The 26,856-nt window shown below is 38.1% G+C and overlaps 2 protein-coding genes across 4 annotated transcripts in view; one reads left to right on the top strand and one right to left on the bottom strand.

The window, feature by feature from the left end:
* Positions 1-26,856, top strand: part of Lrba (LPS-responsive vesicle trafficking, beach and anchor containing) — a 443,002-nt gene that overhangs the window by 227,557 nt on the left and 188,589 nt on the right. For all 3 annotated transcript variants that reach the window (XM_013029761.1, XM_013029760.1, XM_013029762.1), the window contains 3 exons: positions 9,163-9,287; positions 17,062-17,208; positions 19,677-19,813. In XM_013029761.1, coding sequence (XP_012885215.1) covers positions 9,163-9,287; positions 17,062-17,208; positions 19,677-19,813 — 409 coding nt within the window. The remainder of the gene's footprint in view (positions 1-9,162; positions 9,288-17,061; positions 17,209-19,676; positions 19,814-26,856) is intronic.
* Positions 23,508-24,849, bottom strand: Mab21l2 (mab-21-like 2 (C. elegans)). The gene has a single exon (XM_013029764.1). It carries the CDS (start codon positions 24,612-24,614, stop codon positions 23,535-23,537), a length of 1,080 nt encoding a protein of 359 aa, XP_012885218.1. The 5' UTR covers positions 24,615-24,849; the 3' UTR covers positions 23,508-23,534.

Genomic DNA, 26,856 nt, shown 5'->3' with positions numbered 1-26,856 from the left:
CTTCCTAGGTAAAAGTGCTCTTTGTGTCTCCATGCCTTCGTCTGTGTTATTTCTTTGATCTCAAATGTCTTTTCCACTTTTTTTCCCAGTAGAGTCTTGCTTACCACTTAAGTTTCTGTTTAAAAGTAATCTATTCATTGTTTAATCAATTATTTATTAAGTGCTTCCTTTGTAACAGTTGCTGTGCTTGGTCAATGAATTAGATAGACACAAACCCTTGTCCTCATGGAACCTACAAAATATATCCTCATTGAAACCTTAATGAAATCTTCAATCCTCCCAGGCAGGCTTAATTAGTACTTTGATTATAACTATAATAGTAGCCAATAAGATATTTTAGAAGAAATGCAGTCATGAAAAGCTCATTGCTTTAGAAGTCAAGTAGTCTCTTATTATTTGTTCTGATGGTAAGACTTAATTTCTTCATCTTTGAAATGTGAATAACAGTATTTAATCATGGCAGGGGTATTGATATGCTTGGTGATTTTATATAGAGAGAGGGGGGGAGGTAGGGAGGATAGGAGGGATGGAGAGAGGTGGGGGAGCACACAATGTCAGAGCCTGACATGGTGTCACATACCTATAATCACAGCACTTAGGAAGCTGAGGTAGGAGGATCACACAACTTTGAAGCCAGTCTGGATGACATAATAAAGTGTGTCTTGTTTGTGATCATTCGGGTAAATGCCCAAAAGTGGGATTGCTGGGTCATAGGAGAGCTCTTTGTGGAGTCTTTTTTTTTTTTTTTTGGTCATGGGGCTTGAACTGTGGGCCTGAGCGCTGTCCCTCAGCTCTTCATCTGAGGGAGAGCGCTCTACCGCTTGAGCCACAGCGCCACTTCCGGTTTTCTAGTGGTTTATTGAAGATAAGAGTTTCATGGACGGGTTGGGAAGGTAGCTCAGTGGTAGAGCGCTTGCCTTGCATGCATGAGGCCCTGGGTTCGATTCCCCAGCACCACATAAGCAAAAAGAAAAAAAGCCGGAAGTGGAGCTGTGGCTCAAGTGGTAGAGCGCTATCCTTGAGCTGAAGAGCTGAGGGACAGCGCCCAGGCCCAGAGTTCAGGTCCCACGACCGGACCCCCCCCCCAAAAAAAAAAAAAGAGTTTCATGGACTTTTCCTGCCTGGGCTGGCTTTGATCCTCAGATCTCAGCCTCCTGAGTAGTTAGGATTACAGGCATGAGCCACCAGCGCCCAGCATATGTGGAGTCTTTTGAGGAACCTCCATACTACTTTCCAAAGTGGTTGAACAAGTTTACACTCCCACCAACAAAACTAAAGCTACCAGCGCAACTGAGTTTATTGCAGCATTATTTACCATAGCTAAGATATGGAACCAACCCAAATGCCCCTCTGTAGATGAATGGATCAAGAAAATGTGGTATATATACACAATGGAATTCTATGCCGCCATCAGAAAGAATGACATTGACCCATTTGTTAGGAAATGGAAAGACTTGGAAAAAAATTATATTAAGTGAAGTAAGCCAGGCCCAAAGAAATATAGGTCCCATGTTTTCCCTTATTTGCAATAACTAGTATATGTCTGATACAAGCAGAAACAGATAAGATGATGTTAGGTGAAATGAACCCCAAGATAAATATTCAAATGTTTTTTTCTTTCATGTGATTGTTTCTAACATATTTATAAGATGATTTCTTTGTTGCTTTGTATGTCCTTCCCCCATGGTATCAGCCCTGCTTTCACTGTCTTTGATGTTGGTATAATTTGTGGAGGGAAAGGGAAAAAACATATTGTTTAAATAGGAATAAAGGTGGACCCATTCTAACAATGAGATTGTGTAAGACATTATGTCGGAAAATGAGCTTTACAACTTTAGTGGGAGGGGGGATGGAAGGGCAGTGATGGTAAGGGGAAACAAAGGAGGAGGCAACAATGCTTGATAAGAAATGTATTCATTACCTTGCTTATGTAATTGTAACCCCTCTGTACGGTATTTTCACAATAAAAACATTAATAATAAAGTATGTCTCTGGAAACAAAATAGCAAAATACCTAGTACAGTGGGCCCTAAACCAATAAATGTTAACTATTTTAATGTTACTTTTTACATTTAATAATCACCTCTCAATTTCCTTTCCAATGACACATTTATATTTTACTTTTTAGTTGCCTTTTAGAAAGTTAATTGATAGTATAATCAATTCTAAATTTTGATTTGTCAGCTCTTACTTCCTGATTAAAAAAAAAAAGCCTAAGTGAATAAAGAAATGATCAACAGACTAACAGCATACAGAGGAAGCTTGAGATCATTTCTTAAATAATCTGCAAAGTTATTTTAGAAAATGTCCTTGGTAATGCTTAATTGAGGTTGAGTTTCTAAATGGCTTTGCAGTGTAAATAGTAGCACTGAATGGTACCATGCAGAAAGTCACAACTACTTGAAATATAATTTTACATAATCAAATAAAACGTACACACTATTCTCAAGGTCATATAAAAATTACAAATGAGGCCTCACTAAAGAAAGAATTGTGGTTTGGAATAGTCTCCTAAGCTAAGATGCAAAAAAATTGGAGGTTCTTTTAATTTTCATGTCTCTTTGTCTTTTGCATTAAGACAGCACAGAACATAGATCACCCACACTTAGTACTTGGAAAACAGGTTTGAGTTAGCGTTGTTCTTTGTCTATCTCTGCATGAGCAGCATAGATTCCAGTATGTGAGATAAAGCATTTCCTCACATCGTGTGATGCCCTGTACTACCTGTGCATTATTTCACTAAGATTTATACAGAATGTGAAACCTTTCTAGAACTTAAGCACCTTTATCTTCTAGCTGACAGTGCACAGAAAATGTTTACTACTGCTTTTAAGGGGTTACCATTTATTTAACTTGTAGCTAATGTCTATCATGAATTTTTAATCTAAAAATATAGAAATAGAATCTTGCCAGAGATAGGTGTCTTAAACAGCAATGACTGGTAATATGAAAAATTAAGAACAAAATACGATGTGCTAAAAATTTCTAGGACTTAAAATTGTGCTTTAGCTAGAAGAATTTATTATTGACTTCTGTTAAGGTCAAGACTTACCAGGTATTGTCAGAGCAAAGTGGGCAAGATGGAAAATGGGAAATGTTTCTAATATGATTGCATTGTGACAGTTTCTTTTTGTCTTTTTTTTTTCTTGAACTCGGCCTGGGCACTGTTCCTTAGCTCTTCAGGTCAAGGCTAGCACTCTACCACTTGAGCCATAACTCCACATCTGGTTTTCTGAGTGGTTTATTGGAGATAAAAGAGTCTCGTGGATGTTCCTGCCTGGGCTGGTTTTGAACTACGATCCTCAGATCTCGGCCTCTGAGAGCTATCAGTGCCCGGCCAGTTTTTCTTTTTAAAGCTAGCATTCTTTTATGAACAAAGATTCACATTTCGTTAAATCTGACCCTATCGAATGATTATTTAGTTTATAGTAATTGGGATATTTACATACCTACCACTGATCTCAGTAAACAACATTGCTCGGGAAACCATTCCACTGTAATGGAACATTACAGTGCTCTCTGAACATAATGACTTTGTTGAAATAATTGTTAGTGTTTTTATGTCCTCCATTACTGAATAGATACTCATTGAATTTTGCCTCTGTTTTGACAACCAAACCTCTGAATGGTCTGACTACTTTTTCCAATAGTGAGCAAATACATATTCACTGTTTAACTGCTACTAGTTAATTTCACTTAACTGTTAGTTGGTACTGATCTGTGAGGCTTTGTTCTTTTCTCATTCCCTGGGCTTAGATTTACCTTTGGAGTAACAAACCTGAGCATTGTATGGGGAGGAGGAAAGGCAGCCTGGCCTCAGAACACATGGATGGGGTACCACACAATGATGAGAATGAGCCCTGTGTAACTCTAGAGCACACTGGACAATGTGTGCTGAGAACAGCGCCCTCTGGAGTTGTCCAGCTCAATAACCATGTGGTAGCTTCAGTCTGGTCTGTCACACAAAACTTTGTGAATTGTTATTTATTTTCACACTGTCCACAATTGGTCTTTTGTAAAAGAACAAGTAATGGATCTAAAGATATATTATCTCTATTTCAGATTTCAGGAATCTTGTCTCTTTGTTGAGTCTTTAATTCCTGTTTCCTGCATGGAAAGAAGAAAATATTTTTGCTTTCTTTTCCATTTCTCCCTATTTTACCCATGTTATATATAAAATGTCCTTACTAAAACTTTCAAAAAAAACCCCACGTTTATCTGTATCTTTATACAGCAGAGAATATCTACTCTGCACATTGAAATTACATTGTTTTATACTTACTTATATAGATGATACAGTGTGTTAAAGCTGTATGCACACATCACATACAATTAAAAAATAGAAGTCAGCTAACTTACACTTAGAAATGTTAATTAGACCTCCATGTAATTTTAGTATAAAACTTTAAAATTAGGTTCAAGAATGGAAAAACAAAAGTAAAATGAAGAGTATTAGAATTAAAGTTAGAACATTTAACTTCAGTGCTACCCACAACAGACATATGGTAGTTAAAGATCATACTTGGACTTGAATATTGTGTCCCAATATTGTGTACAATATCTTCAGAGAGGAGGCATCAGAGCTTAGAGAACCTAGGCTCACATCCATAATTTGAACGCTATTTCAGATTTTAATGGGACTGGATGTAGATGTCATTTGTGAGAGTGTTGTCAGAACTTTAATAGAATTCTTTGGAGGGTAGATACAGATATACAAAGATGTACATATTGTATAGTGAGTAGAGGTGTAGTTGTAAATTTTGACAGTGATTTCTCTCCTCCATATTTGTATTTTGCTAGCAATCTGTTGATGAGACAGTCTTCTCAGTTTTTCTGAACATTCCATGTTCATGCCTCTAAAATTGCATTTTTTGTTGTTATTGTTGGTCCTGGGGCTTGAACTCAGGGCTTGAATGCTGTCCCTGAGCTCTTTTGCTCAAGGCTAGTTCTCTACCACTTTGAGCCACAACTCTACTTCCAGGTTTTGAGTGGTTAATTGGAGATAAGAGTCTCACTGACTTTCCTGCCTGAGATGGATTTGAACTGTGATCCTCAGATCTCAGCCTCCTGAGTAGCTAGCTACAGGCAGGAGCCACTGACACCTGGCTTAAAATTGTATTATTTAGGAAACACATAAATGAATTGGATAAGTGTGATCAGTTTGCCAACTTTGTCCCTAGAAAGGATGTTTGGGAAGTGTATCTTTTTGTTTTGTATGTATTTTTTTTAAAACAATTTGATACTGGGGCTTTCACTGGGCCTATGTTTTCTCTCAGCTTTTTCACTGACAGCTGGTATGCTACCATTTGAGCCAGGCCTCCAATCTGGTTTTGCTGGTTATTCAGAGAAAGAGTCTTGGATTTTCTGCTTCAAATCTCAAATATCCAAGTCTCAGATTCCTGAGTAGCAAGGATTACAGGTGTGAGCACTGGTGCCTGGTTAATATTTCTTTAATGACAATGAAATCTTTAAGTTAATAATCAAGACTTAAAATAAGTTGACTGCCAAAGATTATTCATCCCCCTGAATAATAGTACTCTAGTATAATAAAGTTATAGGACTGAACATGGTGATTCTTGTCTGTACTTCCAGCTACTTAGAGGCATAGATGAAGATCATTGTTAAAGGTAAAAATGTAAGACTAAAGCAAAGGGGTGTAGCTCAAGTTAAGATCAACTGTCTAATTAACAAATGTGAGACTAAGTTCAAATCACAGTACCACAAAATGTTTATGTGTGTGTGTGTGTGAGAGAGAAAGAGATAGATAGACAGAGAGGAAGAAGAAGAGGAGGAGGAAGAAGGGGAGAAGGGGAAAAGGAGGAGCAGAGAGAGAAGAGAAAGAAATCTCATAGATGTAAATAACAGTTTTATACCTATAATGCCAGCTACTTGAGAGGCAGAGATAAGAGGATCTCAGTTTGAGGCCAGGTAGAATAAAATGTTCACACCATCCTGTCTCAAGAGAACAAGCTAGGAATGCTGATACTTATCTGCAGCCCCCGGTACTTAGACATAAAGGAGGGAAGATTTTGGTCCATGGCAGCTCTAGGCAAAAGCACAAGAATCACATCTGAGAAATAACAAGACAAAACCAACTAGGGGTGTAGATGAAGTTGTAGAACATCTGCCTAGCAAGTGCAGGTCTCTGAGTTCAAACCCCAGTACTGCTGAAAGAGTGTGTGTGTGTGTGTGTGTCTGTGTATTACTCTAACTACTGGGAAGCGGATGATAAGTACCAGTTTTTGTTGTTGCATTTTGTTTATTTGAGACCAGATCTCACTATGTAACTCAAGTTGGCCTTGAGCTTCTACACTTCTGCCTCAGCCTCTTACACACCAGCCATAAATTCTATTATACTAATGAGTGTAAGAACTGTTCAGTTAGAAGTAAGCCTCTCCTAATCTTGGTATTCTGTATCACCTGGAACAGTCTGGAATTTACATGGTATGGAATAAGTGATACTAGCCTCCAATGATACTTGGCCTTCAGATTGCATTTAATTATAGTAACATTACATTGAGAAGATAGTCCTGAAATGATAGTGCTTCAGGAGATTGTGAATATCATGGTGCTGCAGCATTAAGTTCTTTATTTGGATTATAACAAAGTGTTTTAATTTTTTTGTAGAGTATTCATATTTGAAGACAGATGTATAGCTAGCTGAAATGAACCTTACTTTAAGAAACTTTTTACTGTTACTAATTCTCTGATCCTCCTATATGGCTGTTTTTATTTCAGCCAGTGTCACCATTTTGACCATCTTTTGTTAGCATGAGAGAGGACAAAATAAGTATAATTCTGTTTTCTCCTAATTGTGGTTACTACTATTGTATAGTGTCTTTCATGATTTTTGAACCATTTTGTATTATCTCTGATTTCTGTGCTATATGATAAAAAATCCTGCAAGTGCTCTGTTAGTCATTGAATTTGACGTCTCTGTATACGTTATGGTAGAATCTGTTGTTGCTCAATTTAGTAATAATTTTATCATAGCAGCTTAACATCTCTTATAATTTTAATTGTTATCAAGAAGAATGGCATCATTTAATTTGACACCAAATGCAGAAGGATGGATGAATGACAAATTAATAATTTACCATCTTTGCATAATACTGAACATAGAGTATTAGAAGGATTGATGACATAAAAGGTTAACAAATTTTAGCAGCTTTCATTAGCTCTACATCGTCATATGTTTGTGGTGCTGACTGAAATAGGCTTTGTAGAAGATCTCAGTCTAGGGAACTAATTACTTGTGCCGATTGCCGCACTGATGAATAGGCCCTCATTGTATCATTCCCCTGAAGACGAGGAGCAGCCTGTGATTCACGACTGCATCCTGGCTGATATTTGATAATAATTTTAACAGATAAATGTAGGTAGGCAGAATGATGAAGTACCTATCCAAGCTCCATGACTATCAAAGCTGTACACACAGCCATCTGTGTACCTCCTTTTTCCTTCTCCACAGAGGAGAATTTTATTTCATTAACCTAGTTTAAACAACTGTTGTCTTTTTTTACATGCATATTTTATAGAGATTTTTATTTATTTTTACATGTTTTCCTATCATATTTTTCTTGAAATTCAGATAGCAAAGTAAGGAAGAAAAGTAGAATGGTAAAAGAGCATTTTGATTCTTTGAGGACTACAACCCTTACTTGTTTTTGTATTCCATTTTGATTGTGATACATCTCCTTTTTCTGATGCATGACTAAAATTAACAAAGCAAGTGTTGGTTGTTCCTGTAGTCTCTGATTATTCTACATTCTCAGCAAAGACCATTGGATTCCTACTGTTTTTAAATTATTTTCTTTAATGTTCTGTTTATTGTCTATATTTTTAAATTTTGTGATAATTTTTAATCAATAGAAATACTTATAAGTCTTTTGAAATTTGAAGACAACGTCTTTAAAACATCAAAAAAGGATAAGTTTTACATGGGTATCTTGGAACTGTCATTTGGTCAAGAGTACTAATTTGTCACTGCTGACAAGTATAATTTTATTAGCTCATGAAATACAACTCTGGTTTTATTTTGTATTAGTCATTCCTGCAGAAATTTTGTTTATGAAGAATTTCTTAAATTTTGTTCTTGAAACTTACAGGGTTTGTGCTCTATTTAGTGAATAAATAGATCCTTGAGACATTATTGTTATTCCTGAAAATAACCTCATATGATTTTCCTTATAAAATATTTTTCCACATTCTAGATCATGATTACTTGGCAGCAGGAAAAGTTGGCATTTATATGTTGCCATATAAAAGATATATATAATTGGAGAAAAATCATAGAACTTGAATTTTAAAAAGTACATTTCCCAAAGCATGTTTTTGATATAGCAATTATTGCACATCATATAGCATGTAGTTTTTAATTAAATATAAAAGCAGGCTACATAAAACAGAAATTCAATCTGATTTGCTTGAAAATAGATTGCTATTTCACTCTACAGGAATGGTTTATTTAAAAACAGTAAATGGAAAAGAAATGCATTTTCTTGTGTTGTTCTAAGCCTCAGGGGCTAAATGTAATGAATATTTTAAGAGATTATTTTAATTAAATTCCTGCACATCTAAACAGAGTAATATTTTATTATCACATACATAACCATGTAACTGAGATATTCATTAAAGTTAACACTTTCTGGACCAAGAATTCATGGTATGATTTACTGACCTTGTGCAAAAAGGCACAAATTAGGAAGAAAAATGAAGGGGGACAGACTTTGATTAATATAGGTAATGCTATACCATATTTATAATAGCCTTTTCCCTATTCTGGTTTATAAATGCAGCCACAGAGAAAGGTGCCCTGCTGAGGCTGAAATGAGGCTGAAATCAGAGCACATGCCACTGGAGTGTGGGGAAACTGATCACACTGTCAGCAATTCATTTCAAAATGATGTATTTAGTGCTCATTTCACCTTCCAAGAAAAGGAAAAGGAGTTCCTTAGACTGGAAGGTGATATTGTTATTTTCAAGGACATACCTAAGTTAAAGATTGCAAAGGGGAGTGTGAGATGGAGGGAGAATTAAGAGGATGGAGAAGGGGTAAAAAAAAAAAAGGCAGAGCAAACAAGGAGAGCTTTATGCAGAAATTCAGTGCTACCACGCTGTTTGATAATTGCTAACATATGTGGCTTCTCTGTTTCATTGTAGTCGTCCTCGTGAGTTCTGGCGCCTTGACTACTGGGAAGATGACTTGCGGCGCCGACGACGATTTGTGCGTAACCCTCTAGGATCGACACATCCTGAAGCGACACTAAAAACAGCCGTGGAACATGGTCAGTGTATAAAGCATTCCTTGCCAATAGCAGCAGGTACAGTACTTGGTAATGAAGAGCATGACTTCATTACTACAAAGCACACTGTAAAATGGTCCAGCACCACATTTCAGTTTCTTACCCCAGAAAGAAGTTATTTTTTTTTATAGTTAGTGTAGAATCTTAAGAAATTATGGTCTCAAGAGTACTTGTTATATTACACATACAAAACTCAACATAGACCCTTTGTTTTTGAGTACAAGGCTAATGTATTTGTCTTTTTAAGCAACACATTCAGCTTTCAGTAAATTAATCTCAGAAGCCTGCCTTAAATCCATGTATATCAGAAACCCAGCATTTACCAACCAAATAGGTTTCTAGGTTCTGTTGTATAAACAGAATTTTCCTTCATCCATGGTATTTTAGCAGGAGATTATGAAGTGGGAATGATGGTAATAAATGTCCACATGTCCAGGTACTTCTGAACCTTGGTTTGTAGGTTTTGATTGATGACTCATGGAGAAAGAGAATAGACATTGTTTGCATATGTTCCTATTCTGCATCAGCTTTTTATTGGAGCCTAACAAAACATTTTCCCCATTTTGTCACACTGCATGTGATGGTGATTACATCTAAGTAGGAGTAGAGCAAGCAAATTGGAAAACCTGAAAGGTCCTGTGAATTTAATAATATACTTTCTCTGATCATAGAAACATACTCACTAAATTATGATTTTTTGAAAGTGAATTAAAGATATATGAAAGGGATGATGCCCTTCTTCATATTAAAATTACTTTGCTATTAAAAATATAAATTGGTTATTTTTAATAAAATAAATCATTCCTCCTTTTAGGATATTAGTTCAATGTGCAGCAGTTTATGGTTAACAAGTAATATGTAATATAATTAAGTAAATGTTAAATTCTATTCAGTAAGATATTACATAAAACTGAAACATAACAATCATATATATTTAATAGATTCCATGTAATGTTTGGTGCATGTTAGGATAGTAAGAATTTAAATTAAAAATCAGTAGTCTTAGGGTTTGGCCTCAGTCAGGCAGTTTAACCTCTTGCACTCAGCCTTAAAGAGCCATTTCTGGAAGAAAATGTCCACAATATGTCTTCAGATATAACACCAAATGTGACATCAGTCCTTTAAAATAAATGATCATACAGAGAGTAGTCAATAACAAAGTGATCTAAAAGCAATAATAGTCTCAGGGCCTTACATCTTCAACTCCAGGGGGTGGAGAAGGATATAAGATATAGAATTAATTATGCCACGTTTGCTTTTAGGATCTATATACTTTTTATGTGGTGTTACAAATTTTTAGAGTTATACATCCCTTCCATCCTTTTTTTCTCTCTCTTTTTTTTTTTGGTTAATGTCATTTACATGGAAAAAATAAGTTTATTTGCAATTTTATCCTATTGAGCCACACAGACAGCATTTACCATGTGCACTTAAATTTGAAATTTAATATTCTTTCTCTCTTGTCTTCTAAACTGTCATTTAGGTGAATTGTGAGTTCTGAGGTCTAAGACAATAAAAATACAATTCTTCTTGTAATATCTAGAAGGGGATGGCTTGTTTTCTAACACATGTAGGAAGTTGGTATTCCTTTATCCTGAAAGAAATAATAGTGATCGAATTCAAAATATGTGGTATAGATTTAAATAAGGGCTTATTAAAATATATTCTTATCTGAAGTAGTACATTTAACTATTTTGTGGTGTTGTGGGATTTTTCATGAGTATTTTTCAATTTTATTATTGACATTTACCTTTCAAAATAATGTAATGTCAACTTTTAAAATTTGAAGCACCTGCAATGATGCTGGATGAAAGAAAATATACTTTAATACTTAAAGATTTTTTGACCTGTTTAGAAGCAGATTTTATTCTAATAGCTCTGGATAGTAATTGAAAGGTTAATACAGTGTTGTTTATATATTATCAATCTTTAAGTTGACAGAAATAAAATTAAGCATTTCACGTGAGTTAATCCTATTTTGTAATATTTTACATTAATCTTATGATGCCTAACACTTAAAACATTTCAAAGGTTCAAAAACAATAACTTCAAAAACAATAACTTAAGTATGAAGTATATATATTTAAAAAAACAAATATGTAGGAAATGCTTCAGTAGTTTTACAATTAAAGAGGAAGTTCATATTTAATATTTACTAAATATTTTTAATATATCAAGTATTATATTTTAGTTATAAAACAATTCTTTATGTACATGTATTTTGAATATTAAGAACATTGTACACAATTCTGATACTTAGCAAATGGATTATACTATGGTATTCTTTGGTGTCAGCATAATTTATGCTAATGCATTTTATAAGCCAACAGCTTAATTTTTAATATTGTATTAAATCAAGTGACATTTAGTGAACATTTAATTTAAATGTTATGTGAATGGTGGAATTGCATCTTTTTGGAGTATGAAGGAAGTGATCAAAATAAGCATTACGAATCAACTATGCAAAATCAAAGAGTTGATATAATAAAAGACTTGAATTATAGCTGAATGTGGATAAACACTTCAGTGCTGAATGTAAATATTTAGAGAGAGGTTTCTGTTAATGGTTTATGGATTTTACTTTTATGATTTTTACTTTTATTTCTAATGTATTTAAGAAGATACGTTTTAAACGATGCAATCTTAGAATATTTTGAATTGTATTATCATTATCAAAAGAAGACATCTAAATAGAAGTGCCACTGGAGATTAGGTGTATATCTTAGTACTAAGAGCCATCTTTTTTACAGATTGATTTGATTTGAAGGAAAGCCTCTGGTGTAAAGGTGGCAGAGTAAATACCTGAAGAGTGATGTTCTCTGTTTGGGCGATCAATACCAGCCCCATGACTCTACTTCTGGCTACCTTCTAGTTAAAAACAAATTTTTTAATTCTGACAATTTAATTGCCCTTCCCAAGTTCACATTAACTTGCTTGGGGAAAAGAGCTTTAGGTAATTTTTCAAACAGAGACCCTCTAAAGTGGTTATTTATAAAAGTCATGTTGTAATGGGAAATTTCTTTAACTTTGCAGGAACGAAGTAGTATTTTTAAATTAAAATTAATACTTCCTCTTATGACTAAATATTTTATGGAAATTAGTAGCAGCAAGAAAAGATGGGCATTTCTTCCATTTTATAATTTTGAGTTTATTAACAATCCATTGCAGTGACTCCTAACATACTCTTAATGCACAGAGCCCACTTGGGCAGTTATTTATGATCTGGAAGGCACCTGAGGCTAAAGTCTAGGATACCTTCATTCTTTACAGATAAGGAAACTGAGGTGGAAAATGACTGAAATACTATTTGATAGATAAAGGACTGAAGCCCAGGTTAACTGTAGTACTCTCTTCTAAAATTTGTAATTGTTAATTGTAATAGAAATTTTATAAATTAAAGCCACATACAAAATGTAGAAAGATTAGTTTTAATTCAAGCCATAAATAGTTTAGAATCTTGCTGGATTCAATATTCTTATTTTACATGTTAATAGAAATATATAAAGAGGATTTTTAACATAGTTTAAACTTGTAAACTCATAGAAGACTACAAGTAACCATTTGGTTTCCTAGGAATGACAGATCCTGTCCCAAATCAGCCACTATCTCACAATTTTGGTAATGCCAGGTAATGTTGCTTTCTCTATAGGATCAACATATACTAAAACTGAAATTTCTGGGAACCTATGGTAATTTGGCTTTTTTTTCATTATAGTCTCAGTTATTTTTCTAGAGTATATTTTAAGGAAATAGTATAAACTATAGAGGAAATAATTAGATTAAAATAATAGTAATTGATATATCCCAATTCAGAATATAGTTATGGTATGTGCTTCATATCATACTACCTATGTCAGACAGCTACCCATCTCTATTTTATGTACTTTTGAAGTCACTTTGTTATTTCAGTAGTAATCTTTATTTTTTATGAGGTGACTAATTCTTAGAGTATATGCTTCTTTTACTGTAACATTTGACTATTGGTGATTCCTTTTTACTGACTAGGTGGTTGGTTATTTGAAGAGGTTTTTTATGTTGCAGCTTGAATAGTTTCCTTTGTGTTTTGTTCTTTGTTTAATTTTACTCACCTGCCTTTGTTGGTTAGATAAGTGGCCTCAACACAGAGCTTGTTCTAAGGAACTTGAACTTTATATTTTAAGAACCAGCCTTTCTCCCAGGATTCATGTTCTGAATTGCATTGAAGACAAGTCATTTCTAAAGCTAATGGACATTTTTCATTTTATGTAACAATGTTTTATGTAATAATGCAGTTTAGTAGGTTAAAGATAAAAACTTAATCAGAATAAAAGATAATGTGAAAGTTAGTTCATTAATAATAATAGGAATAGTGGTTCTGTTCAGTTAAATTATCTGAATTGAACTTTAAGAAGTATATTCTATCTTCACCTCTAACGTTAAACTTTTATACTTTAGACTATTATAGAATATATTCACAGAAGATATCAAAATAATAACTGATACTTGTTTATAATGGTTGATTGTGTATAAAGCAAATGAAAGGGAAAAGTATACCTTTCCCTAGCAAATATAAACATGTAATTATCTTTTATTTTATGCTCAGGAAAGTTTTCTTCTAATTTTGAAGAGAAAAAAGTTCTTTAACAGAAAGCTATTAGACCACTGAGAATTGAACACCAGCGCATGTGGTGTGTATTAGAGTACTGTTGGTAATTTTACTGCTGCTAACTTAAAATCCTCAAGGGGGAGTTAATTACAGGAAAACCATTCTAAATATCAGTAAGCTGCATATTTTCTATGACAAGAGGTTTCTCAGTTGAGGTTGAACAAATCCAGAATCTGAGCTTGTAAAAATAAGTAAATAAATAAATTAAAGTGAGTTGTACATATGTATACCATACACCGCAGTACTTAAGTTTTTGTTTTCATAAAAACTATTTAATTCAAAAGTTACTTTGTTTTAATATGAGTCATCATGTTGAGAATATATTTTAAAAATTTAAGTCCCAGTTGGAAGTGATAACACATTATATGTTTAGTGGTCATTTAAATGCATGTGAATTTATTTATTGAGCTATTTTAAACCATCGCCTATTGCCACTGAGGATTCTCATTTTTTTTGTAAATGTTTACAGATTAGAGAAAAAGTTTTCTTTTTTCTTTTTTGTCAGATAATCTTGGCATACTTCAGAATCTGTATGGCAGTCATTGCAGACAAAGTAATGATCAAACTGTTTGATTTAGTTGTTTCTGGTGTGTTTGATATATGATCCTTAAATTTAGATTTGCAAATGAGCCTTTTTAATTCTTGTTCATTATGATTCTGGTTTTCCCATCTTAAATTTCACCAAATAATTAAGTAAAAAATTAGTAAGTTACATGTATATTATACTTACAGAGTGAATTTCCTTTCTTCTTAGAGCCATCAAGCAATAATAGTTAGGAGCCCAGACTGGCATCATATTGCCTGTTTTATATCTTAATCGTAGTTGTCATGACTTTTTTTTTTTTTTTTTTTACCTTGGGCAAGGTATATAACCTTTTGAGCCTATTTTCTTACTGAAAATGGGGAATTAACAGAAGGCTTCTGAGAAGTGAATTCTAATGTAAAGTTTATATATTATACATATATATCTTTTATTGTAAAGATAGATACTGTACAGAGGCATTGCAGTTACATGAGTAAGGTAATGAGCACATTTCCTATCAAGCATTGTTACACCCTCCTTTGTTTTTTTTCCTATGATCTCTTCCCTTCCCACCTCCCTAACTCTTCCCTTCCCCCCAAAATGTAAAGTTTTTTGAACATTCTTTGCCACATGGTAAATTGTATCATTAAAATTAATACCTTTACTTTGAAGAAAGAATTTAAAATCAAGGAAATGAAGAGAACTTGGCATCCTGATTCTTGTTTAAAACTTAACTAGCAAATGATAATGTATTATCATTTACTGAATTATAAAATCTAGAAAACAATACTTTCTTTTTAATTTCTCAGTAATCGATTTATTTTTAGTGAAGTTGATTATAAATTGGAAAAGATTTTGCTTTGATTAAGGCAGTGTTTCTGATTACAGGGCAATGCAATCTAAGAATTGCAATATAAACAATGACATACAAACATACTTCCATGTTCCTAAAATTTAGTGGTCATTTAGACACATTGAAGTTGTCAAGTATTTATTGTAACTTTTTCATTTGTGCAGCTTACTTGTTATTTGTATAGATTCATATTGTGGAAATGAAGCAAAATAAGATTTTATTTACCTGTGCAGTATATTCAAAACAAAATATAGAAAGTTTCTTCCCAGACTTCCTTGCTTAATAGAAAACTCCTACCTGGTTCATTTTAGTTTTGTATCTAAGTGGTTTACATGATGAATTCATAATAAATATTTAAGAACTGGTTTTACCATGAATACTTTCCATAGCCACTCCTGTTAAACCCAAATAGCCTCCGGGTAGTGTAGGTTCGGATTGTTTAAATATTTCGAATAAATTATGTAAGTATTAGCTTATAGTTTGGGCCTTAGGCTCAGGCAGAGACTGGATTGGAGCACACAGCCTGGTCATCTGATTTCCATATCAATAGTTGGACTTTACTGTATCAGGTGCTTCACCTCTGGGGCTTTCCTGGCTCGGAAAGGTGAATGTCAGTAGTGTAGTGGATTTGAAACTTTGCAGTGTGGCACTGTTCAGATAAGTAAGATTTAAAAGACACACAGAGAGCTTTTACAAATCACAAACGTGATCTGCCCTCTTTTTTTTAAAGAGAAAACTGCTTAAAACACCAGATGCCCTGGAGAAGGGTGCAAGGGTGGAGCTGCTGAGTGGCCATGAGCTCCTTCCAGTTTCCCTGCTGCACATCGATGGTTCTGTGGGTGACTGGAGGTGCTTCTCAGAGGCTGGCCTCATAGTCTCCTCCCTGCTTCTTCAGTGCCTCAGCCTGCACTGCTGCTCTGGGAGGCAGCGCCAGGCCTTTTACCCACAGGCCTCCCATCCTGCTCCTTCTGTTATGTTTGCCCCCGGGGTGCCTTAGCCCTTTAGTTTAAACAGCAGAGGAGGGGGTGAGGAGCCTCCACTTAGTTTCCACACGGCCTTGCTCTCGGATATTTGTATAAGGGTGAAGGGCGGGTAGGGGAGAATGTGGGAGAGTATGTGTGAAGACGTGGGCCCCTGCAATGGGGGAAGGAAGGAGGGCGGAGGGGATAAAGAAGAGAACAGCTGCTGTCGCTTTATTAGTGTCTGATACGGCTTCAGGGTCTGGGCTTAAATCCTCATTGGCTGCAAGCATCTCCCTTAGCTCTGACCCTTCTTATTTCTGGGTTGTCTGCCACAGCCACTCCCCAGCTCTTTCAAAATGTTTCAGTGTGATATTGTTTGGAAGAATCAATCACTCATCTGTGTTTTTCTGTGTTAAATAAGTATTATTTCCAAAACTAGGTTCTGATTTTTACTAGGTTTTTTTTGTTGTTTGTTTGTTTTTTAAAGAGGGGACCCTCTCCTCCTCCAACTAGAAGTAAACACATGGCTCAGTGAGCGGTGCAGGGTCAGATTTGATGGGATTAGGGTGCTTGTTCAGGGTAACATTACACCAGCTTGGGGAATAGAGTTTGTCAGACTGGAGTGTGTGTCACCCTAGCCACTTTCCCCACAGTGTGTGGCTATGCATATAAAAGATGGCCCATCTCTGGGCCACTATCCTAACTCACCCCTGCCCCTCTGCCTTAGGGCTCTCCCAGTACTGATGGACAGCTTTGTTTCCTTTTCATTTCAGCTGCAGATGAAGACATCCTTGCCAAAGGAAAACAGTCCATCAAGAGTCAGGCTTTAGGAAACCAGAACTCAGAAAACGAGATTCTCCTGGAAGGCGACGATGATACTCTATCATCCGTGGATGAGAAAGATTTAGAGAATCTTGCCGGTAATTCAGTGGTTGTGCAGATATTTCAGCTGGCTCTGGGACAATGAACATCTAATTACTTACTTCTTCAGCTGTGACCACTAGCACTCCCAAGCTTACACCCACAATTATATTACAGATTGTTTTTGTTCTTTCCTTCCACCGTTGTCTACAATATCTCCTTTATTTTCTATTCTCTTTGTCTCCTGTCCTTTCCCATCTTTTTATTTTATGTTTAATTTTCACTGATAGAGGAAAAAGTTTAAAAGCAGCTACAAAAATTGTTTCACCTCTCCCGTGAGAGTTACTATTATCTGTGAAATGACGGCCATAAGTGAGAATCGTCCAATTGTTTTATAAATAAAGCTTGCAGGCACATGAGCTATTTAATTTGTTATACAAGTAAATAGTAAATACTGTTCACTAAGAATAGTGTATAGTACTGCATATATACTTAACTCACTGAAAAAAAATCAACTCCAAGAATACCATGTTTTTTTCACAGGATTCACATATATTCCTTGATGTAGGAATTTTGATTTGTACTCTACAGAGTCTCAGTTTTACATCCCTTATGGGAAAAATTCTCTTGTTTAGCCTGAGATTTTAGCCATTCATTAAACAGCTTTTTCCTTTAAAGCCTGTGACTGTTTGTCATGGAGGAAGGTCTGAATGAGTCTACCGTTTTTATAGGTAAAAACTACAGTCTTCAATTCTGATAATTTTAAGAGAAAAGATGTTAGAAAGCTATTTGGTGACTTGTCTGCACATCTGCTAATGCAACTTGAGAATGAAAAGCAAAAATAGGAGCCTCCTATCTTCTCTGAAGGCTAGAAGGCTCCCTGTAAAGTAAAATAAAATTGCTCTAAACTGTTAAAGGATTGGATGGGTATGGAGAGAGTAAGGTGGATACTGCTGTTCTCGTCTTTTCCTTTACATCCGTTTACCCATTTCCTCCTTTACTTTGCCTCTATTCTTGCTTCTAGTAATACATTCATACAGTAATAGAGGTGAAAGGGGAGTTTAATTATATAATCTTGACAATGGCAATAGGATTAAGAAGTAATCCACACTAATAAAGTGGTGTGGGCTAGAAATGAAGTGGAAATTGTCAGGGGTCTTCTGTAGGACCTAGGCTGCCCTAGCTCCTGCAGCTGTCTGCTTACCCTATAATTGAATGTCTGAGAGTGATTGAAAAAATGTTATTTCTTCTCAGGATTACATGCTAATGTACAGAGGGCAAAAGGAGACAGCAAAAGAACACATAGCTGCTTATTTCATCCATTTGTAGGGATGAGCTTTGGGAAATCATGGCTGTCCTGCAGCTATCTGCTGCCCATCTGCAAACACAATGTATCTGCACATTGGGGATAGAGGGCAAAACCTGCGCTGATCCCCACAGAGCATCCTTCCATTGTCCTCCTGGCACACATTAAGATTGATGTGAGATTAAGGACCATCACCCTTCTCCCAATCAATGGAAATGTCAATTCATCTGAATTTTGAAACACTTATTCACCCATTGATTACCTGAATAGGTGCACCTTGTTTATAGGCACTATATTAATTCAGAACAGTAAGTGCCAATCTTCTGCTTGACTCTTTTCTTCTATAGGATTTCTACAATGAGGAATTGACATGGGATTTCAAATTCAACATTTAGCTCTACATAATTGGGTGTATGTGTCTATAATTATTATTTTTAGCACAGATATACTTTATGCTGTTCTATCTGTAGTGGGTCTGTTGTTTTCAGTAGTGGTCTGATTTGTCTCTTTGATAAGCCCTGTGGAGATTTGATTATTCCAATAAAAATTCATTCACTTGGAAACCCACCCTCCAGCTGTTTACTCCCAGAGTCCCTCAACTACACTAATATTAGATTTGGAAGCATTGAACAATATTTAGCAGTAGAAGGCAGGCTTAGAAAAGAAATATTTTTATCAGTCTTGTATGAGGGAGAATTTTTATGTGTAAAGGGTTTTGAATCAAACTGGCCAGGATCTTTACCAGAGAATATGATTTATCAGAGAATTTCCTACTTTACTAATGAGCTAGTGATTTTTGTGTACTCAAGCCTCAGTCAAAAACTCCATGTTCACCTCTGGCCTTGGCAGCCTATTGAGGCTTCCTTGCTCCTGGTTGTTATTCTGTGTTGTTTGCTAGCCTGAGGCTTGTTTTCTAAATGGAATGTAGATGCACTTATTTAAGCAGTCACCTTCTTAGCTAGAGATGAGAGCCCAGACCTCTCTATAAAATAAGTGTATCCTCATTTTTTGTTATGGTCAATGGTCTATTATAATAATCTATTTTGAGAACCCTGACCCTGTATTTTTGAAGAAGATTTGGGATGGACAGGATATGGAAATATAAAATTGGCAGGCAATCTTGTATTTAGAAGTGAGAATGAAAAAATTAAAATTCTGGTCAAATGTGATTTTTTTGAAAACTGTCATTCTAGCCCCTGTGGCTTGTCTTTGCCTTGGCAGGTCCCGTTAGCCTGAGCACACCAGCCCAGCTGGTGGCCCCCTCTGTGGTGGTAAAGGGCACTCTTTCTGTCACCTCCTCCGAACTCTTCTTTGAGGTGGATGAAGAGGATCCTAACTTCAAGAAAATCGACCCAAAGGTGAGATGAGGAGAGTTTCTTTCTACAGGGTGGCTGCTATAAGATTGGCCTTGGTAAAATTTCCTAGTTCAAATTTCTCTCTGAATTGCCTCTGCTTGCATGCAAGGCACTTGCCTTTTTTGATTTCTTTACTGTTTAGTCAGATTATCAGAGTTCATTTAGCCTTGAAAACAGTTTCTATTTAATTGCTCTTTGGTGGGGGAGGGGTGGTGCTCCAGGAACAGCATCTATATTTTGCTTTGAAGGGTCCAGGGTGAATTAAGCTACACAATTCAGTCAGATTGAGAGTGGAATTATTTTTGTTTAGCCTTTATGTTTTCTGGATATTCTGCCAATATATCACTTTCCATGCTTTGTCCCAGTGACTTACTGCTCTGTCGTGCATGCAGGCATGTTTGATACCTCTGTTTCCCATTACCTGTAGTAGATTTTACAAGGCACTGCATAATTTCCTATCTTAAATGAAAATGTAATTTCCTCTTAAAATGTATTTTATGTTACTCTTCAGACCTTGAGAACTTTATTTTAGTAAGAACATTTAAAGCCAAAGTTATATTGATTTCATGAATGTGAATCATAAAATGGCATCTTTAAAAATGATCAAAATAAGCAACCTGTGGCTTCAGATGGAATAATTAATTTGACTGAATGACTGATTGTGTGTGTGTGTGTGTGTGTGTGTGTGTGTGTGTGTGTGCGCGCGCGTGTGTGTGCGCACGCGCGCGCCTTGAATTTATTGGCAGGAGATTCTTACAAATTGTATGGGCATTATTAAATATTAATGATTTAGAAAATTTCAAAGTAACTCGTGATGAAAAGTGTTATCATTTTATTAAGGATTTTACAAACCATTTTGTTTATATTTCCAGCATCTTGCTTACATATTTCAATCTGTATATAGACAGTACTATATGACCGAAGGCCATGATAGAAATTGTTTTGAGCTAGATAATCCAGCTAATCCAGTGTACAGAAAACTTTAATTCTAAAATCACAGCACCTAGGATTTCTTTTTTACTTTATTGTATGGTTAAAATGTCTGAAATGTATTTTAATTAGGGAAGAAAGATTAAAGTTGAATTCTGTGATTGTTGGTAGTTCATGAATTTAAGAGGGTCTGAGATTGGTTCAGAATATTGTATTATGCTTTTGGAATATACATGTAGCTTAAAATCTGATTTAGTTTCAAGGTGTCTAATGAATCCTTTATAAAATGAAAACCTCTCCCAATGTTTCTGATTGATTTTTTTAAAGTTATTTGCTACTTTAGAAGAATCTGTAACTTTTACTTCTCTCTGTTCTTATTCTGTGCAGCATCATTAAATTAATCTTTTATCTCTATTAGTTGTGCAATATGGAATCTTTTGGCCTAATCATAAAAATCACCTTGTACCACTGCAATCTGCCTAATATCCCAGAAGCCAAAACTCTTGCCAATTTTTAAAAGGCCCAGCCAATCATTGGAAGAATTTTTTTTATTTTGGAAAGATGTTAATGCTGTAAGGTATTTTGTAGGTAAAGCTTTTTTAAAAACCAATATTTTTCTTTAAAATTTTCCCTAATACCACATTACATAAGGACAATGAAAAGAATGCTGAATTAGAGACTTTTTTTTTTCTTGTCAAGATACTAATTCTTATTAGAGACTATTTGGGAATAGCTAGAAATACTTTTTTGAATGAAAAAGTCATCTTAGAATGGTATTTTTATCTTTTAAGATAATTACTATGCTCTTCAATGATTTTGTGCAAATATAAGTACTTACTGCTTGTTATGAAAATATTCTTAAAATCCAGGCAGTTTCTTCCAGTGTTTATATTTGTCTTTAAAAACATTAGTGACTGAACTGAATTAGTGAGCTTGTTTGATAGCTATAGGAAGAGACTAGAAAAGAAAGATACACACACATCAAAAGGATAGATGGTTTCAGAACCTGTAAGATCAAGGTATATTTTGACCTGGAAATCCTAAATATAAGCTTGTTCTGTCAAATGAGCTAGGCTTCAACCCTGAGTAGTTACCTGTGTCCATCTCTGCTGCCCTGCTGCTCATCCCTCCTTATACCCCTCCCCCACTCAGACTTCTCCTCCTAAAATCACTTTTTAGAAATTCTCTCTATATCTGTCATTCATAGATTTTACTCAATAAGTTTAGAACTATGCTAATTTTTAAGTGTTGAAGTGTGACCGCTAACCTGTACCTGTGCTTCACATTAGCAAAGGTAGTGGAGTATATAGTTCCCTCCAAAACAAAACAATTCCTTTAGGAAACTTTCAGTTTAATTATTTTGCAATCCAAATAATTTCCTTGCACGAAAAAGAAACCTTTCTCAAAGTTAGAATGCTAAAATTAGTTTATTGGATTGTTGCCTTAGAAAAGCAGAAGCTGGAAGAAGGCAGTTTTCTTTTTTGTAAATTCTTAGAACAAGTTTTTCTTTGGCTATTGAATGGGTATTAAAGTCTTTGGTTTGAATTGTACATAAGCAAGGTAAGGAACATTTTTGAAATTTGATCAAATTGATTATGGCTTGGCATTTATAAGCCGTTTAGAAAAATAAGTAGTTTATACAGCTGAATTGTTTCTATCAGCATTTTCTGTGGGAGAAGAATATTGCTGGAATCGTTTAATTCTTATTGTACTTAGTTTAGATTATATTATTTGAAGCTTGAAGAGTACAAATGGCTGAAGGAAAACCATCAACATGGTTCAGAAAACATCTATAAATATTTCATTTGTATTGGATTTTAAAGTGATGGCTTAAGAAAGAACATCTCTTTAGAAAGGTTTTTGAAATTAATATTAAATCCTGTTCTTCCACATAGTTTGCTTTTTCCAAGTCTGACGTTACTTTCATTCTTAAAATCTAGAGAACGAATATACTAAGGATTTTGGTGGGAACTTGTACGGTTAATTTTATAAATGGTTTTATATTTAAAATTTTGCAAGTCAAAGTTCAGGTGATGCCGTTTTTGCATTTAATTCGTTAAGTTCACACCTTCTGTATTGCATACAAGAGTGAGCTTTCCTTCCTTCATTTAAGAACAATCCACAAGCAATTACAATGTAAAGTAATATTTTTATTACTGTTTTCAACAAGACATCTTCGGGTGAGGGCAGAGGGGCGAGGAGGGAAGGGCACAATCTGACATTGGCACTGAGATACGTTTAACACCAGTAAAACTTTTTTAAAAGAGAAATTTCACATATAGTTAAATAATTCTTTTCACTTGGTGACAGTCATTCAGGCAACTCAAAACGAGAGAGAGAGAGAAAGAGAGAGAGAGAGAGAGGCAGAGACCAACCAACAGACTGACAGAGAAGATGGGGTAGTGAAGGAAAAGGAAAGGGGGGAGCTAAGATACATTGATTTGAAAATGTACCTTGGGTTTCATTTCGTGATGGCAAAGCTAGCCCGATCGCTCCTTTTGCGTGACCTTTTAAATTCACATTGTTTGGAGGAAAATGATCACTTTTGTGCAAGAAGGTGGGTGTTGGTTTGCTTGTGTTTGTTGTGTCTGGTTTGGGTCGGTGCGCTCTCCTTTGCTTGCTCCTCCACGCACGCACGCACGGAGGTCGTGGTCGTTGTTGTGGCCGGCCCCGGTTATGGTTACTTCGGGGAGATCCCGGGCGTCCCCCCGGGCGGAGCGGGCGCGTAGAGCGCGCGTCCTGGGGCGCGCCCGCGGGTGGGTGCTGCGTTCCCACGCGGTGCGGTGCCGGCGCCCTATAGCTTGTCCAGGCTCTTGGGATTGGTGAGGATCTCCCTGGCCAGCCTCCAGGTCTGCTTGGCAGCGCTCTCCAGGGCCGAGTGGGGCTTGCCCTGGAAGAGGTCGAGGTTGGGCAGAAAGTAGTGCGGGCAGCGGCGGCACTGCAGGCAGGAGATGAGCTGGAGCAGGATGCCGTTGAGCCGGTCGCCCAGGCAGGCCTCGTCCCAGTCCGTCTCCCGCGGGTGCTTCTCGCACTCGTACAGCAGCAGGGTCTTCATGTGGTAGTTGTTGAGGGGCTGGCCGGGCAGCTCCAGGTGGCGGTCCCGCAGCGTCTTCAGCACCGACAGGCACTTGTTCCGGCAGCCGCCCATCAGCAGGCGGTTCTCCGCCTCCCCGAACTGCAGCACCCAGGCGTCGCTCTCGGCCGAGCTCTGCTTGCCGGTCAGCGAGTAGCACTCCTTGGAGAGCAGGTTGAAGCCCTCGGCCTTGACCTCCGCCACCCGGTTGGGGCCGGGCCAGGGGATGTGGGGCATGGGCCACTGCGCCGCGCTGCGGGGCCAGATCCCCGTGCACTTGAACGCGGGCGTGATTTGCACCACGTAGCGCTCCCGGATGCGCAGCTTCACCTCGCTGGTGTCGGCGATCATCTTGACCACGTCCCGGTAGCTGCACTTGTCCACCGCCTGGGCCACCAGCGTCTGGAAGCGCGAGCGGATCTTGCGCGCGGAGAGGTAGCCAGACGCGGTGATGAACTCGACCCACAGAGACATGCTCCGCTTCCTCCCGTCGCTCAGCTTGAGCACCGCGCAGCCCGGCAGCGAGCCATCGTCCACGAAGTTGAAGACGCCCATCTGGTTCAGGTAGAGCACCACCTCGAATTCGGTGGGCGAGATGACCTCCAGGCCCTCGTAGCGGGCGTCGATCTCGCTCAGGGAGCTGATGAAGCGGGGCTCCTGCACCTCTACTTCCTTGAGCACGTCCGAGACCACCTTGCACACCTCCCGGATGGTCTTGGCGATGGCCGCCTTGCGCGCCTGGCAGCGCTCCGTGTAGTATTTATTGAGCTGGTAGACCAGCTTGGCCTGCGCGGCGATCATGTTCGGGCACAGGTCCGGGCTGTACACCGGCGTCTCGCAGTACGTTGAGGGATCCAAGGCTCACGCGCGGGTGGTGGCCCTGCGGCTTTGGAAAGAGGTGGTGTGCGTGCTCCCCCCCCTCCCCAACTGCACTGGGCGCAGCGGCCGTCCACCTGGGCTGACCCGCCGCCGCTGCAGCCCGGCCACCCCGTCCGCTCCCTCTCTCTGAACCCCTCCTCGTTCCTTCTTCAGAAAATCAGAAGAAGAAGAATCACGCCACGGAAAGTGTTTGAGAAAGCAAAGTCCCTGCTAGGACTCTCCCGCGCGCCCTCGATAAGTTACATGGGAAAAGCTGCGCAGGAGAGGTTGGGGTCGGGGAGGGAGGAGATGTCGGACTACTCAGAAGTTGGGCTCTGGAGGTCGGTGGAGGAGAGGGCGCGGAAACGGCTGGGGTGAGGTCACCTAAGTGCCCAAGTACACTGAAAAACAAGAGCGCCACGGTCAGTGGTTCATTCTCAAACTCCGCTCCCGCGCCGGCCGGCCTTCTCCGCTGCTCCCTGGCGGGCGACTCTCCCCTCCGAGCCTCCCCGGGCGGAGAGCGGAGGCGAGGTGCGGCTGCTCGCAGCTGAGCCCGCGCCGCGCGCGCTCGCTCTCTTGCTCCCCTGTTCTTCCTCCTTCTAGGCGCGCGGGCCTGGTCTCCGCTCAGGGGTCCTGTTCTCGCAGCTTTCCGCGTTTCTACTGGAGGCGTTGATTGGGTTGGGTGGGAAGGTTGGCGGTGGAGTCTTGTCTTTAGGTGCAAACCGCTGGAAGTTGTCTGATACTCATTTCTGCTTCGTAATTTATACTTTGGGCCCTCACAAAATCTATTTTAGTGTGACGAAGTCGTGGCTGGCGTTGCATCTGGCGTGTCGTTGGAAGGGTTCGGGGCTGTTCCTCTCCTGGGTTGCTTTGCGGATTCCACTTTCTGAACGTCTCTCCCTCCTTTCCTCTGACGTCTCCCCCTCTTGCTCCCCCTCCCGTTCTCTGCCCCTACCTACCCCCCTCTCTTTCTCTTCCCCTCCCTCCCTCCCTCCTTGCCTCTCTCTCTCCCTTTTTTTCTCTCTCTCCCTCTCTCTCTGATTTAGTTTATGAATGGTCCCTGGGCCATCATGAGGGGGTGGAGCTCCACTTCCTACAATTCCTATCTGAGCTGTCAGTGCTTTAGCCAATCCGAGAGAGAAGACAGGCAGGCTGGGGAACGGTAGCAGCCACGGAGGCACTTGATAAAGAAAGGGGGGAGAGTGGGAGAAGAGAAAAGAAGAAAACACAAGGAGACAGTAGAAGTCAAATGCTCGCACACGTTTTACAGCTCCCTCTTCTTCATCCTCTTATCAGTCACAAAGAAGAAGGGGGGTCTGTAGAAGGAGTTCTCCTGGAGATGGCTGCAATAACTCGAGAGAAAGAAACTGTGGTTCAGAAAGGTTCACTTCTTAAAAATTCTCTCTACAGTGTGCAGTAGGTGCAAACTAAAAATGACCTCTGCCTGAGGCACATGGAGCGAGAAGGGAGCTATGAAGAGTATCTAATCGTTGAAGTTTCCTTTTTCTCTTCTCTCCAGTAAACTCGTTCCCGTTTATTCTCCTCCTCTCGTTGCTGAGATAGAGCAATAGTCGTTTACGTGTGCGGGGGGGGGGGTGGAGGAACGAGGGCTTAGACCCACACATCGCTTGTTCCCATAAGCTGTTGTGTGCATATTGTTTGATAAATATTTCATAACTAAGATCCAGATACATTTTATGCCATTCTTTTATTGTGACAAAAACCAACCAGTTACTGGAGAGAACATGTCTTGAAGTTTTGGGAAGTAACTTCATGCCTGGTAGAATTTGGTGTAGGTATACTTGTTTATTCAAATAAGCTTCTAAAATTGTGCCAAACTGAACGAAGACAGAAGTAAACGTGAGCCCCAATTTTTCTTAAGACATTAGTATTACAGATCTGATTTTGGAAGTATTCTCAGGCAATATGTTTCGTTTGTGAAATGCTTTTATTTTCCGAATTGACTTTTGCTTTTAAAAGACTTGACTGCTCCAAAAACCTAGGACTGTCCCGCTCTTGATGGCACAGTGGCATCAGTGAAGCCACGCAGGCGCCCTTACCCAACTGGGATCCGCAACCCAGCCTAGCTTTAATAACTTTTAGGCGAGACAAGGCTCTCTCTCCCGAGGGTTTGCCGTTGGCTTTGAGGTGTCTCCTCCGAGGTGTTTAACACACCCAGGTAGGA

Source organism: Dipodomys ordii, unplaced genomic scaffold (genome assembly GCF_000151885.1).
Source record: "Dipodomys ordii isolate 6190 unplaced genomic scaffold, Dord_2.0 Scaffold122, whole genome shotgun sequence".
Lineage (NCBI taxonomy): Eukaryota > Metazoa > Chordata > Mammalia > Rodentia > Heteromyidae > Dipodomys > Dipodomys ordii.
The sequence above is the reverse complement of the archived record's forward strand: the minus strand, read 5'-3'. Positions and strand labels throughout refer to the sequence as shown.

Excerpts from the sequence above, each read along its gene's own strand:
- Mab21l2 (XM_013029764.1), bottom strand. The coding sequence starts at position 24,614 with ATGATCGCCGCGCAGGCCAAGCTGGTCTACCAGCTCAATAAATACTAC.